Source organism: Ursus arctos, unplaced genomic scaffold (genome assembly GCF_023065955.2).
Source record: "Ursus arctos isolate Adak ecotype North America unplaced genomic scaffold, UrsArc2.0 scaffold_8, whole genome shotgun sequence".
Lineage (NCBI taxonomy): Eukaryota > Metazoa > Chordata > Mammalia > Carnivora > Ursidae > Ursus > Ursus arctos.
The window spans coordinates 47,706,470-47,722,404 of record NW_026623100.1 but is presented as its reverse complement, the minus strand read 5'-3'; the positions used below and the strand labels follow the sequence as shown (position 1 = coordinate 47,722,404).

The 15,935-nt window shown below is 49.7% G+C and overlaps 1 protein-coding gene across 1 annotated transcript in view; it reads left to right on the top strand.

Moving 5' to 3' along the window:
* POLR1A (RNA polymerase I subunit A) overlaps positions 1-15,935 on the top strand; it is an 86,550-nt gene that overhangs the window by 45,025 nt on the left and 25,590 nt on the right. The window contains exons 15-22 of the mRNA XM_026481395.4: positions 4,297-4,446; positions 5,605-5,788; positions 8,056-8,138; positions 8,255-8,413; positions 9,980-10,078; positions 10,932-11,084; positions 12,407-12,489; positions 15,060-15,225. Coding sequence (XP_026337180.2) covers positions 4,297-4,446; positions 5,605-5,788; positions 8,056-8,138; positions 8,255-8,413; positions 9,980-10,078; positions 10,932-11,084; positions 12,407-12,489; positions 15,060-15,225 — 1,077 coding nt within the window. The remainder of the gene's footprint in view (positions 1-4,296; positions 4,447-5,604; positions 5,789-8,055; positions 8,139-8,254; positions 8,414-9,979; positions 10,079-10,931; positions 11,085-12,406; positions 12,490-15,059; positions 15,226-15,935) is intronic.

Sequence of the window (15,935 nt, the reverse complement as noted above, 5' to 3'; positions counted from 1 at the left end):
CTCTCTTTTTCTTTCTGTCTGTCTCTCTGTCTTTCTTTCTCTTTTTCTTTCTTGCTGTCTTAGTGGGTGTGGGGTGATATCTCATTGTGGTTTTGATTTATACTTACCCAATGCCTAACAATATAGAGCATCTTTGCATTTGCTTACTAGCCATTTATAATATCTTCTTTGGAGAAGTGTTTATTCAGGCCCTTCGTCCATTTGGTAATTGGGCTGTTTGTCTTTTTATTGTTGAATTCCAGGAGTTCTTTATATATCCTAGCTATTAGATCTGTATTACATATATATTTTGCAAATATTTTCTCCCATTCTGTGGGTTGTCAGTTCTTAATAGTGTCCTTTGACACACAGATTTTAATTTCGAGAAATTTATCTACTTTTTCTTTTGTTGCTTGTGCTTTTGGTGTCATATCTAAGAAACTATTGCCTAAGCCAAGGTCACACAGATTTGTAGCTATTTTTCCACCGTAGAGTTACAGGGTTTTAGCCGTTACATTTAGGTCTTTGATTCACTTTGAATTAATTTTTGTATATGGTGTGAGGTAGGAGTTCAGCTTAATTTTTTTACATGTGGTGATACAGTTGTCTTGGTACCATTTGTTGAACGTTCTTAGCACCCTTGTCAAAAATCAACTGTAGATGTGTGGGTTTATTTATGGGCTCTTCCATTGATCAGTATGTCTTATCTTTATGCCATTATTGTATCCTAATAACTGTAGCTTTGTTGTATTAAAATCTGGTAGTGTGAGTGTTCTAGGTTTGTTCTTTTTCAAGATTGTTTTGGTTATTCAGGGTCTATTGCATTTCCTTGTGAATCTTAAAATTACCTTGTTCAAGCATGAGAGACTATGGACTCTGAGAAACAAACTGAGGGCTTCAGAGGGGAGGGGGGTGGGGGAATGGGATAGGCTGGAGATGGGTAGTAAGGAGGGCACATATTGCATGGTGCACTGGGTGTTATACGCAACTAATGAATCACTGAACTTTACATCAGAAACCAGGGATGTACTGTATGGTGACTAACATAATATAATAAAAAATATTATTATAAAAAAAAGATTACCTTGTTCATTTATACAAAACTGGCAGTTGGAATTTCAGTAGGGATTACACTGAACCTGTGGATCGATTTGGGGACTGTTGCCATCTTAACAATATTAAGTCTTCTGATCCATGATGTCTTCCCATTTATTTAGATTTTCTTTAATTTCTTTAACATTGTGTTAGACTTTCCAACATATGACTTTTACACTTCTTTGGTTAAATTTATTCCTGAGTATTTTCTTTTTTGGTGCTTTTGTAAATGGAATTATTTTGTTAATTTCATTTTCAGATTGTCATTGTTAATGTATAGAAATAGATTTTTTCTATGTTGACCATATATCCTTCAGCTTTGCTTAAGTCATTTACTAGCTCTCATAATTTTTTTGTGGATTCATTAGGGTTTTCCATGTAAAAGATCGTGTCATCTACAAACAGAGGTAGTTTTACTTCTTCCTCTCCAATCTGGATGCCTTTTATTTCTTTTCTTGCCCAGTTACCCTGGCCAGTACTTTTAGTACATTGTTGAATACAAGTGGTGAGACCAATCATCTATTGTCTCGTTCCTGATCTTAGGCAAAGAATGTCTAGTCTTGGACCGTTGAGTGAATGTGGATATACATTTTTTTTAAGATTTGATTTACTTATTTTGAGAGGGAGACAGTGTGTGAGTGGGGGGAGGGGCAGAGGGGGAGAAAAAATCTCAAGCAGATTCCCCACTGAGTGTGGAACCTGACCTGGGGCTGGATCTCACAACCATGAGATCATGACCTGGGCCGAAATCAAGAGTTGGACACCTAACCGACTGAGCCACCCAGGTGCCCCAACCATTGAGTATATTAGCTATGGGTTTTTCATAGGTGCTTTGCTTTTATTAGGTCAATGCCATTTCGTTCTATTCCTATTCTGCTGAGTGTTTTTATCATGAAAGGGTGTTGTTGGAGTTTGTCGAATGCTTTGCTTTTTCTGCCCTCTTGTTTTTATAGATGAGACGGTAGGTCATATTTCCTTGACTTCTGATGGTTGGGTCTATGTGCTGTTCCCTTGCACATAGACATCCTATCCTGACTGTGCCCAGCCTGACAGTCATGCTATGGTGATTTACTTGAGGTGCGGCTTGCGGTCGGCATCACAGGGAGGCCTCACGCACTTGCCTTTACTTCCTTACTCTTGCCTGGCAGTGCTAGCCTTCTGGAGAGTGTGAGTCATGACCCTACTGGTCATCTTCTGTTGAGATAGAGTGTTGTCTGCTTTCTTTAAAGATGCTCCTGCCAATTCTCCTCCTGCTTCTGTTGTGAATGCATGAAAAGGCAACTGCCCTCATAACTGTCCTGACTCCATTGTGTGCATAAAAAGACACCACATTGTGGGGCCTGGTACGGGCGTACAAAGAACTATTTATTGATGCCAGCTCCTAGCCCCTCCTTAGCCCTCATGCCTGTTGCACTGGCCTATTTGCACCTTGCCTGCTACATCTTCGGGAATGTGCGCTTTTGCCCCCTCTGGAGTCATGGTTATACCTGGGTGTAGCTGCCCCCACTTGGGTTCTCAGCGGAGCAGCTGCTTGAGAAATTGCCTCTCCTAACCTGCAGTTAGCAGCTGCTTATTGAGTGGATGGCCTGCGATGCACCCAACTGGGGCAAGGGAAGGACTCCTCAGCCTCTCAGTAGCCATAATTAATTCCAGTCGAAAGAATTTATTTCTGGTGTTAGTTCTGTAAAAGCTAATTGGGTGGGAGCCATCAGGTTGCCAGTCACATAACCAGTGGGTCCTGTGATGTTTCTCACATGCAGACTTTATCACACGGTGCTCCTCACTCAACTTTAATAACCACTTCTAAGGTCCTGGTCCTTCTTGTCAGTGTCACTCAGGAGGCTGATTCTCTAAGGCGTTTATGTAGCCTCAGTGTCTAGACCAGGAATGTGTTTGGAGCAAGTGAGCCTGTTTAAAGTAAAGTCAGAGTATGTCACTCCTGTGATCAAAACCTCTGGATAGGTTTCCTTCTCACTCAGACTAAAAGCCTCCTGCCTGAAAACCATGGTCTGATCTCTGCACAGTTCTCTTCCTCACCACCTTGTTGGTGAGACCTTCCCTGCCCGTCTTACTGAAAATCCTGAATATTCCCTTCCCCTTCCCCCCTGCTCTACTTCAGGTTCTCCTTCCCTATTTTATTTTCCTCCAAGGGCAATCCCCTTTGGGAATGAAATTTACAGTGAAGACAGACTGAGTCATTCATGACTCTTCCCAGTGCCGGGCCCATTGTAAGCACTCAGTATAGCATTGCTGAAAGAACAGGTGAATTTTATCTATTCTACAAATGAGCAGTGCTAAGCCTAAGAGCACATTTTGCCCCACAGTACATGACCAGTCAGTGGTAGACCAGACACTGGAACACCCTCTCATCCCTGAAGCTTCTCAGTCGGATTCCTCAGGCCTCCTGTGTGAAGGTCTTCAGAGGGAGAACTCTCAGTTCTTAGTCTCTGTAGCCTGTCCTTCCTTGGCACCCACCGGAAAGTCAAAGCTATTCTGTGGGGAGGATGTTACTGACTGTGTGTAATAATTGTCTGTTTTGATGGGCCTGAAGATGAAAGGATGCCTCAGTCCTGGAACCGACATTGTGTTGGGGCTGACCTCTGGCAGAGGGCAGCCTTGTGAGCCCCACCATCTCTCAGCCCCACTGTTGTTGCTTTTACTTTTTTACCACATAGTCAAATCTTTCTCTGCTGTGACGCCACAGCAATTTACTTTTTCCTTCTCTTTTCTTTGGTCTATTCAGGGACTTAATCTTCAGGTCTAGAAGATTGTTCACTTTAAGAATTATTGTAGGGGCACCTGGGTGGCTCAGTCAGTTAAGCATCTGCCTTCGGCTCAGGTCATGATCTCAAGGTCCTGGGATCGAGCCCCGCATCAGGCTCCCTGCTCAGTGGGTTGGGGGGCGGTTCTGCTTCTCCCTGTCTCTCTGCCCCTCCCTACCGCTCATGTGCGCTCTCGCTCTCAAAAAGAAAAAAGAATTATTTTAGGAAATGAGAATGCCAGTGAAGTTCTTAATGGTGTATGTTTGTTACTGTTCCGAAGCCCCCTCCTAAACCATGTAAGTGGAAAACAACTGAGGTCAGCTTGTCCCACAGAGACAGAAATGCCTGTTTTCTTGCTCCTCTGGCTTTTCAGGATGAACAGGGACAGGAGGTCCTAAAAGGGAACTCCTCAGCTTTTCTCCCCACAGTCAGCATTATCTTTTTTTTTTTTTCTATCCAGGTTGTGTCAACGCTGCTCATTAACATAATCCCAGAGGACCACATCCCACTGAGCTTATCGGGAAAGGCGAAGATCAGCGGCAAAGCCTGGGTGCAGGAGTCTCCTCGGCCTGTTCCCGGCTTTAACCCTGACTCTATGTGCGAGTCCCAGGTGTGGCTGCCTAACTGTGCAAGTTGGAGACATCAAGTCCCAGGTTTAGACAAATCAATTTAAAACAGAGACAGAGAAAGGGAGAATCAGGTGTCATGGTTCATAAGAGAGGGAGTTGTGCCCGAGTTGGTGTCACTTTTGCTTTTAGAAAGGGTCAGAGTTGATTGCTAGCATTTGACCCTCCATATAAACCTCACAACCCACTTGGGGAGCAGAGGCCTCTGGACTCAATTCTGCAAAACTTGGAAATGCAGAACCTGTGTTTTCCCTTGAGACCCCTGAGTGGCTGGAGCCCATGGATCTGCTGTGAGGTTCCACACCTTCTGGCTGCAGGCACAGCGCTCCTGCAAGCGAGCAAGATGGTGGCCCCACACTAAAGACTTCCAAGGCCTGAAGTCCCCAGCTCATAAGTGCTTTGTCACAGGGTCTAGCAGACATTCTATTTAGAACTGAAGCTGCCACTTTTCTTTCCCTTTAGAGACCAAATGTTTAATGTGTGCTACATTATGGGGCTAGCAATCCTTCCATTAATTAGTTTCTGACGCTTTAACCCAACTTTGGAAAGTAGAAACGCCTTGAAAGATGTTAGAAAGGTTATGTTGTTCTTACTTCTAGAGTCCAAGGGAGGGAGCATGTAGGCCAAGGTCATGGTTATGGGGTTTATACTCTAGATGCTCTCCTGTTTAGTCACAAGGTCCTTGAAAACAGTACTTAACCTCAAGTCAGTATGGGTGGGGTTGTGGTGCAGGGGGACATGTAAACACAGTGAAATGTTTGTGTGTGCATGTGCGTGTATGTGTGTGTGTGTGTATGGTATAGTCCTTGGAAAAAATAATTTAAAAATATTGGGCTCTATGTCCTTATCTCCTTTATTTAGAAAAAAATATATTAGTTCCATTTATACATACATCTTTTTTTTGTTGTTTCTTGTTTGTCTTTTGTTTCAAGTGTTTATTTAAATTCCAGTTAGTATAGTGTAATACTAGTTTCAGGAATAGAATTTAGCGATTCATCACTCCCTCTTCCCATCAAGGACTTGAGGCAGGTTACTGTGGAGGGACATACATAATAAGGTTAATAAAACACAGAGAAGGGAGGGGGTGGCTCACACAAGAGGTGTCACCTCCATTCCAGCATTGGTGGCTGTCCCCTCCACAGGTGATCATCAGAGAAGGGGAGCTGCTCTGTGGGGTGCTGGACAAGGCGCACTACGGGAGCTCCGCCTACGGCCTGGTCCACTGCTGCTATGAAATCTACGGCGGGGAGACCAGCGGCAAGGTTCTCACCTGCCTGGCCCGCCTCTTCACTGCCTACCTGCAGCTCTACAGAGGCTTCACCTTGGGTGAGTGCCGGGCGAGTGGTCCCGGGGCACCCTCTATCCTGGCCAGCATGCCCACTGGGATGTCTCCCTGACTCTACTAGCAGCTTCTGGGGGGATGGGCAGGCTCCTTCTATAACTGTGGCCTCTCTTGGCTGCCAACAACATGTCACAGACCTGGTCCTTCTCCGTGCTTTCCACCCCTCCCTTCTTCACGCTCCTCAGTCCCCATTCCATTCTCCACCCCAGCCTCTATGGTCTTCTGTCCCTGAGACTGATTTTTCACACCCAAACCCACCTCCATTCTCTCCTTTAAGTGTGCCTCCAGAATGCCCTGGGCACTCTGCACTCCACACGGGCCTTCCCTGTTGTCAGAACGGCCCGCAGCTCCCCGCATAGCAGGGACAGCATCACTGTCAGAAACACCATGTTGGGGCAGACCTGTTGGGGTGATCCTAACACAGGAAGAGGAACTACCTTCTTTCCTCCCTGGAAATGAGCACACACCATTCCAGCAGGTTGGCCTTGAGGACAGCAAGTGTGCTGTTACTTTCTGAGCCGCCCTGCAGTGTTCCCGCGAGGAGCAAGTGACCTGCTGCATGTTGAGCATGCGCCCCAGCGAGCGTTGGAATTGTCTAGTTCATAGCACCCCTAGTGGTGGAAATAGGACTCTGCCTTACAGACTTGCTCGTGTGTAGACATGGTGGGAATCCCAGCGTGGGGCCTCTGGGCCTGCCTCAGCTAGGGCTTGTTCACTTGCCTGCAGTGGGGCCTGCGTAATGACAGGAGATATATTAATTGTGGAAAAGTAAAAATAAGTATAGACATGATAGTAATTGAAAGTCACCCAGCATTCAGTCATTAAAATGACCAGTAATAATTGATTTGATGTGTGTCTTTCTAGACCTGCAGATATAAACATATTCAGAAAAAAGTGAGATCCTACCCTACACAGTTTGGTAATGTTTTCCTCCCCATTACGGAATATATTTACCAATGTCTTTTTGTAAACGTCCTAATATAAGCCTACATCCTCAGGTCTGGGGCTACCGATTATTCTAGTTGTGTACTGGTACCACAGTTTATTTAACAAGTTCCTGTAATTAAACATTCAGGCTGTTTCCTGGTTTTCACTTTATTGTGAAGAGGGCCCTTGAACAAACATTTTTAAAGATGAAAAGTAAAGGAAGATGCCACACCCAGATCAGGACGACGACCACACCCAACAAACCCAGCCATGCCGGCAGCTCTGCTTAGCACGTGCTACAAAGAGAAATCAGCCCCCGAGTGGAAAGGCCTTCCAGAGACCACAAGACTGAGAAAGGGGCCAGGGCCAAGCTGGACACAGCTCTGGGGGAAGGGCAGGCTAGGGAAGTCGCCTTTGCTCCAGCCTTATACAGCCAGGGGTCTGTGAAGGGCCAGCAAGGCGGCCTGGAGCCGACCGCATGGAAGAACCCGCCTTTGTGATGACGGCTTGCTCGCAGAGGGACTGTTTCTTTCCCTTCCTGGTCGTATATGTTCCTTAGAGCCCCTGAAGCCTCCAGGATGTGGCACTGGGAATTCCAGATATTTTAGCTCGGCTTCTAAACAGTGCAGCCATTGATGTTCTTCCCATGCAGATCTTGGCTGAGGGACTTCTGGAGTCCAGTAGCACTCACACATATGGACAGGAAGTAGTTGATTGAAGGGTGAAGTAGAAAGATGTCCTGCCCAAGGTGAGGAATTCCTCAACTCTTTGGAGCCAGGAGGACAGGTTTAGCTGCAGTGACTTTCGTCCTGGGGTGGACCCTGCAGTGGTGGTCCCTGTCACCCAGGCTCAGGTGTGTGCCTGTGCACACACACTCACAACTGGATAGCGGAGGCCCTGTGATGTGTGACTTCTGGGAATCAAAACCATGCTGTTCTTTCCCTCCCTGTCTTCCTTCTCAGTTTTTCATCCGAAACCTCGTCTTCACCCCTAGCCCATTCATCCAGTGTGTGTTTACAGAGCTGCTGGCTAAGAGCACAGGCTCGTGACTTGGCCCTGGGTTTACTCGCTACCCACATAGCATATGGCAGGTAGATCAAGTCTGAGCCTTCATCTGACCATGTGTAAAATGGGGATTAGGATGCTTGGCCTGTGGGAAGCACTTCAGAGGTGGTGACAGTCTCTTACTAGTGAGGTCAGTGTCCGCATCACTGTCCTGGTGCTTCCTGTGTTCATGGCACCGCATGCTGTGCCCTGACCTCACTGAGCTTATGGTGACAGGTCAGGCCCAGTCCCACCCGAGCTTGTCTGTCTCACTTCACAGGCGTGGAAGACATCCTGGTTAAGCCGAAGGCGGACGTGAAGAGACACAGGGTCATCGAAGAGTCCACCCACTGCGGGCCGCGGGTGAGGACAGCCTGGGAGGCTATAGCCTGCAGCAGAGGGTTGGGTCTCCCACGGAACGAAACCCACACCCTCCTCCCTTGGCTGCTGCCTCCAACGTGTGCCTTTTCTCATCCTAGGCTGTCAGGGCTGCGTTAAACCTGCCAGAAGCCGCATCATGTGATGAGGTCCGAGGGAAATGGCAGGATGCCCATCTGGGCAAAGACCAGAGGGATTTTAACATGATTGATCTGAAGTTCAAGGAGGAAGTGAACCATTACAGCAATGAAATTAACAAGGTTAGTCCAGCAGTGTGTGCACTTATTGCCACCATTTTGAATGCTGGTTTTTTAAAAAATTACATTTTGCTTCTCACTTGGGGCCCTGTGGAGCAATTTGGCTGTTGAGCAGCTAACTAGGTGAGATGTGAGGTGGGATGTGTAGAATTCATCATTTTGGAGAGCCAAGGGCTTCGTTCTCTTACCCAGTTAATACTGAGAGGGAATGCTTTGCACTACCTTTTCTTTTTAAATGTTTGTATTTTGGGGTGACTGCATCAAAGGGAAGTGAAGAATTCCTCTGGGGCTACTGTTTAGTGGAGGAGGAAAAGGAAAGACCAAAAACACCACTGCTGCTTGCTATATAGCGGAGCCGGGGGGGGGAAGGTGTGGGTTCAAATCCTCGCTCGGCCGTGTACTTGCTGTGTGACTTTGCGCAAGTGATATAACCAGTCTGTGCTTTGGTTTACTCACCTGCAAGTAGGGATATGAGGAGCACCTACCTCACAGGGTTGCTGAGAGGATTAAGAGCTAATCTACAACCACACTCTCGGCATGGCGGGAACACTCTGGAAGAGTCCCTGTCTGCTTTTCCACCAAACCATTTCTTGTGCAACTGCAAAGGGAAAGGGAAGCCCCTAGATAGACCAGGACCACAGCCTGGGCCCTGCACCTTCTTGCCCCAGAGCTGGGGAAGGGGAGGAGAGGTGGAGGCAAGGCTAGTGTTCAACAAGAGTCAGTGTTTGCCTGGTGTCCTCTTCACTGGCTTTCGGCATCCCTTAGACTGCCAAGAACGCAGACCTCTCATTGTCCTTGGTTTTCTTCAAAGGAGCCTTCCCAGCTCCTCTCAGAACTGGGGGGCTCAGCTTCCAGGTTTGACTGAGCATGCTGGGTCGTTGTCTCAGAAGCATCTGGGGATTGCTTCTTGTCCCTCCAGCTCCTCTCTTCCCATTGCACCCGCCCAGCACACACACACCTGTCCTGTGTTGGTCTGGATCTCTCCATCCTTAGGCAGAGGTTTAAATAGACTTGGAGCCCCTCCCAGCGTCTCCTCAGGCTCCACCTAGAGGGCTTTGCTCACGTCTGCTGGCTCTGGAGCCAAGGCCAGGCTCCCACACGGTGCTCGGGTAGCATGTTGGTAGATGTGAGTGTGACGTGGACACTGGTCCTCACTGCCAGAGTGCAGGAGCCAAGGCCGTGTCTGCCGGGCAGATTCAAAAGGGTACACTTCAGACTTTTTTTTTAACCTGCTCCTTTTTAGAATCACAAACTAGATATGCTGGCCCCTCTGGTTCTCCCTTTTTGTTCCCATTTGCCAGTGACAAGAGCCTCAGGCTTCTTGGCAGAGAGTGTCAGGAGAGTGCAGTATGTGGGGCCGTCATTCGTTAGACTTCTCTCTAGGGGTTCTAGCAAAAGGATCGTGGCCAAATGAGACTTTTTACCTCGAGTGGGACTTGGCACTTATCTCTGGATAAATAGTCTGAGTTTATTGCTTCCGCATCCTGGGTTTATCTTGTGATTTGGGATTACCTTGGGATTTCAAAAGGGAGTGAAGTCACTGACTTGCTGTGTTTATTTAATCTGCAGGCATGCATGCCATTTGGCCTGCATAGACAGTTCCCAGAGAACAACTTGCAGATGATGGTGCAGTCTGGAGCCAAAGGTTCAACTGTGAACACCATGCAGGTGTGAGCAAACGCGAGCTGGCTACTTTGCCAGAAGGGCGGGGTGATGGCAGGAGGCAATTTTCACATTTCTTTCTGATTTTAAAAGGATCTACAATCCATATAAAATGTGGCAAGTACTATAAAATACAGAAGCACATAGAAATCAGTACAGGAGGTAACCACTGTTAGTTAGGAACAAACACAGATATAAATGCGTACATGTGTGTAATCGGTCTTATCTGAGATCCTGTCCTCGAGGCATTGTCCTGGAGGTCTCTTGACCCTGATTTGAGGCCCATTCCCTCCTCAGGTGGCTGCTGTGCTGTTGTAGCATGTTCACAGATGTTAACATTTCTTCTTAAAGTCCTGAGGACCTTGGCGAGTGTAGAGCTCTATGGGAATGGCCTTAAAAGGCTGAGCGCCATCAGGAAGCCCCCTTGACTGAAGTGAAATCCAGACACATTGCTCTCCCCTCCCCCCCATGAATATTAAGAGGTGCTTTTATTCTCTTTTGGCCTTAGGATTTAAGGATCACAATAAATTCCTTTCTCTTGCAGGCCTCAGTTTCTCCATTAGGGCCCTTCGGTCCTTTCCAGGTAGAACGTGATGATTCTGAAACATGGCTTCTTTTACCAACATAGCCCATTTACAACTGATCCCTGACACATCAAATCTTGATCATTCAATTAAAGGAAAACACAGTTCCTTTCTTGAATCATGAGCTCCTCTGGTTCATTTGAAAATCTAGGTTGTCCTTCAAAATCCAGTTTTCACACAGCTTTTCTTCCAGAGCAGGCCTTCCCTCCTCTGCTAGGACAATATTTTAACACACATGTGGATCCCGAGTTTGCTTTGGGCTTCCTTTCTTCCAGATCTCATGCCTGCTGGGCCAAATCGAATTAGAAGGTCGGCGACCCCCCTTGATGGCATCTGGCAAGTCCCTGCCCTGCTTTGAGCCTTATGAGTTCACCCCCAGGGCCGGCGGTTTCGTCACTGGCAGATTCCTCACTGGCATCAAGCCTCCCGTATGTATTTTGGGTTTTACTCGTGTCTCTTCTCATTGCCAGGCTCAGTGGTAGGAGGCCCGTGACCTTTACCAACAACTTTGACCAAGGACGATCGAGTAATAAATGTCAGGTCATTTGTTGCTTACTCATGAGACCCGGTGACCCATGAGGACCCTGTTGTGTTCGCCATTGTAATGCCCGAGCTTTCACAGGGCTTGGCAATAGGGAGTGCTCAGTGTTTGCTGAGAAATGAAAAGATGAATAAGACCAATCCCAGCTCCACCTTTTCCTGCCGTATCCCTCAAAACCATTTCTCACCTACCTCGAAGGCAGCTGGAGAAGGGAATGCCCCTCTCCAAGTTGCCCTCCATTGCCAAAAGGAACATCACAGAGATTGATTTTACGAACCCCCATGAAGAGTATCTCCCATGGCTCCTCCTTCACAGTGGGAAAATCGAGTAGCTGTGGCAAATGTCTGGTTCTTCCTCAGTCAACAGCACACTTCTCCCCTAAGAAAAAGGTTTTCTCCTCGTATTTGCCAGAAATGGCTTTTTGGATGTTAGTACCTTTGTTCCTTGGTTAGCACATCTCTGCAAGATCAGACAACTAAGACCAGGCTATGAACAGGAGCGGCCCTTGGTTTCAAGGCCGCCGACTGCTCCAGGGGCTCCTCGGCAGTCCCACATAGGCTCTCCAGGGATCACCCGTGGCCTCCGGCAAAGGATGGAAGAGAGATGATCTAGACCAGTACTTCTTAAACTCTGGTTGTGACCCCTTAGTGAATCATGAAATCGCTGTAATAGGTAGTGACTGGCATTTCTTTGAGTAATAAAACAGAATGGGGTGGTGAAGAAAGCATCCAAGTAAGGGCTGGGATAGTTTCATAAAGTTCTCGTATGAGTTTTCTGTCTCTGTGCATGTGTGTATCTGTACGTTTGCTGACGACTATTACAAGTGTATTTTTTACGGTGGGTGAGTGAAAACATTTGGAAAGCACTGTGCACCTCTGGTGATGCTGTGGGGAGCGGAATTCAGGGATGTGGGCTGAGTGGAAGAGTGATGAGGCCCTGACGCCCATTTCCATCTGGAAAATGGGTGTGGGGCATGGGGTGGAATGCACGAGTGCAGGGAGAGCTCCTGGCTCCTGGCTCCTGTACACAGGCCCCACTTACCCCTCTGCTCTCAGGCAAGGGAAGACAAGGGTAACCACAGGGGAGGGCGAAGTCACTGGGGCCGGTGGGCCCGTAAGAGCCGAGGGCCGTAGGAGATCAGACACAGCTGCTTTAGGAAGCACCCCATCCTCACTGTCACCTCTGGGCCTGGCCCCGCCTCTCCCACAGGAGTTCTTCTTCCACTGCATGGCCGGGCGAGAGGGTCTAGTGGACACTGCTGTGAAAACCAGTCGCTCCGGCTATCTCCAAAGGTAAAACACCTGCTCTGTCACCTCCGTCATCTCTTACGCGGTCATTGACAGTTCAGATGAAAAAACTTTAAAAACTGCCATGGTTGCCCTGAGACAGAAGATAGTGGCTCTTCTTCCCCTTCTAACAGACTGGTAGAGCATGAGCTTGGAGGGTTATGCAGAGGGCCCCTGCGTTCTGCAGGCACACCATTCCCACCCCCCTTTGCTTCCCCAGGGGAAGTTATGGATCCGGGGAAAGGCCTGAGCAGTGAGGAGCTCATCCTCTGCCCTGGGAGGGCTGAGTGTCCAGGATGGTGTAGAGAGGGTTCCAGGCCCAGGGGCCCTGCCTGTGAGTCTGTAGTTAGTGTTACTGTCTCTACAGATGCCGGTGTCGCATTGGGGTTCCCCGGCCCACATCTTCTTGTTTCTCTCCTGTCTGGGAGGAAAGGGAATAAATAGCCACTCTAACTGGCCTGTATGGGCAGGTGGGAGGTAATGATGCTTAAAACTGAGCAAGGCCTGACTCCAGAATACCCGGCAGGACAGGATGGCAGGTCCCTGTGCCCCAGCCTCCCCTCTCTTGGAGTGCAGCAGGGGGAAGCTCTGCCTTGGGGAGTTTGGGCCATGGTTCTTTATGAGCCCAGAGAACCTGTGCTGGGAGAAGTGGTAGGAAATGGAGGAGATGGCAACAAGAAATCCTCACGCCTCTCGGATGTGGTGTGAAGTCCTGTTCTCTGGGAACTTGGGTGACTATTGCACGGGGAGGCAGAGCTCCTTTATCCTTCCCTCTGAGGTTTCCCTGTCTGTCTGCTCCAGCCCTGTCCTCTCTCCTGCTTCTGTGTTCTGGAGTCCCCAAAGCTTCATCCTGTGCTTTGGTCCCCTCCCCCTTGACTCCCAAGGCTGTAGCCCACAGGGTTGGGCTAGGAGAGGGAAGGGTGGGTTTGGGATGGACACCCCTGGGTGGCTGGTCGTGGGCAGCCGGTGCAGCTGGGTGAGTTCCCCTCTCAGGAGCATAGATCACATGGCAATTTCCTCCCATGAGCAGGGGTTACACCCCACCTCCCATTTCTTAAATCACTCAACAAATACATGTGTTATGTAGAAGCTAAAAAACAAATGATCAGGTAAGTCTGGGGCCAGGGGATCTCTGTGTGGGGCGGGAGTCCCTGGAGCCCATTAATTATGCAGTAGGGAGCAAAGGAGGATGTATGGGATCCTGCTTGGAATGGAAGAGCGGCAGCCAGGGAGGCAAAGGGCACGAGCCTCTGCAGGATCCATCTGCTGATGGGGCTTGGGGTGGAGAGGTCACGTGCAGTGCTTCAGACAGGATGGATTGGAGGGGGCCAGCCTGGCTGTGGCGGAGTTCCAGCCAGACACCGGAAGGCTGTCCCCCAAGAGTGGCGATAGAAAGGAAGAAGCAGGTGGGGTGAAGACAGAGCCACTGGCTGAAATGCAGGAAGAGGAGGCAGGGAGGCAGCAGACAGACCTGGCTGAGTTGGCAGGCCTGAGTGGCAGCACAGGGGCCCGGTGGGCAGAGAGGAGAGACAAAACATGGGTGTCAGCAGCAGGATATTCAAGTAGCCACATCCAGTGGACATTTTCTTTTTTTTTTTAAGATTTTATTTATTTATTTGACAGAAAGACAGCCAGCAAGAGAGGGAATGCAAGCAGGGGGAGTGGGAGAGGAAGAAGCAGGCTTCCCACTGAGCAGGGAGCCCGATGTGGGGCTCGATCCCAGGACCCTGGGATCACGCCCTGAGCCAAAGGCAGATGCTTAACGACTGAGCCACCCAGGCGCCCCTCCAGTGGACCTTAAAGACAAGGCCTGCTGGTCAGGAGAGGCCTGGCCATGCAGCCTTGCAGGGCCAGAGCCGGTGCTGAGAGCTGGAGCCCCGTGGGCAAGGAGAACAGAGCAGAGGGCACAACCAGCACTCTGGCATTTGCAGCACCAACCTTGCCAGGCCCTGGGCTGGGTGCCAACAAGACGGTGGTGACTAACCCTAACACTCAGGTCTGTCCTTGGAGTTTGGGGGAGCAGTGGTTACTGGAAAGCCTCCTGTTATGGTGGCAGGAAGAGATTGCGGCAGAATGGCCAGAAGTAAGCTAAGGAGCCAGCCCCAAGTAGCAGGGAGAGAGGTTGAGGGAGACAGCTGACCGCCGGGAACACTGGAAAAAGGGGCAGAAGTTTAGGGTTAGCACATCGGCATTTAGTTCCCAATGTCCCCTTTGTTTCCCTGGCAAATCTCTGGACTAACCTTGGGGAAGCATGGGGGTGGGGGGAGGCAGCCCTCCTGCCTTACCTGCCTTATGGGCCTAAAGATACTGGTCCTTGGGGAGCTCTTCGACACTGGACAGTGAAAGGCAGGCAGCAGTCCCTGCTGCTGGGGCTGCACACGAGAGCCCGGGCCGAGGAGTGGCGGCTAGGCTCTCTGTCACATGGCTGAGGCTTCCTCCTCCCAAAGAACCATGAGGAAGTGCAGCCCCTGGTCCGGAGCTGCTATAGCGCAGAGCCTGGGCCGTGAGAGCCTCGCTCGGCTGTCTGCGGAGCAGCGGTCCCCCTTTCCACCGTCCGCTGCCCGGTCTCCATACAGGTGCATCATCAAGCACTTGGAGGGGCTGGTTGTCCAGTATGATCTGACCGTCCGCGACAGTGATGGCAGCGTGGTACAGTTCTTGTACGGGGAGGACGGCCTGGACATCCCCAAGACGCAGTTCCTGCAGCCCAAGCAGTTCCCCTTCCTTGCCAGCAACTATGAGGTAGTTGGGCCCGGCGTGGTCCCTGGGGGTGTTGGGGCCCAGAGCTGCGTGGTGGGCCTCGCACCCTGAGCTTTGCCGTGCAGTGAGAGCAGCTGTGGCGGGGAGAGTGGGAAAAGGTTGTAAAGCACCGTTCGATGCTTCAAAGCACTTGACATTTCCACACCTGCTCTGGGGACTTAGGATCGCATGAGACGGCAGGGAGGCACGCGTGCCTCCGGAACAGCAGCTACCGTGTGGGGCACTTGCTGGGTGCCGGGGCACCGTCTGCTTTTAGCCTCACCACAACCTGGGGGAGAAGGTGTTCTGCCCGTCTTACAGCTGAGGAGTGAGTAGTGGAGCGGAAGCGACCAGCGGCGTGTGGCAGCCTGTGTTTGCACTCAGGCCTAGCTGACACACAGGCTGGTGGTTTTCGTACCATACCTTACTGCCTCAGAAATGCCCGCCACCAGTGACTGAGCGGTCACCTCATTCAGTCCAACACCGAAGCCGTCCTGAGCTGCCCGTGGCCAGACAGCAGATGGCAGAGTTGAAGATTGCCCTCTGGCGCTGGCTCCTTCCCATCCTGGCACCTGTCCCAAAGCTTTGATCATCACTTCCTCTCCTCTTTCCTCCCTAGAAACCCCCCTGGGTTCTGGAGGGGCTCTGAATGTGCTGGTCTCCCGCCTGTTATCCCTGCAGCTCCTAAAAACCACCAGCTCCCAAGTCCAGGA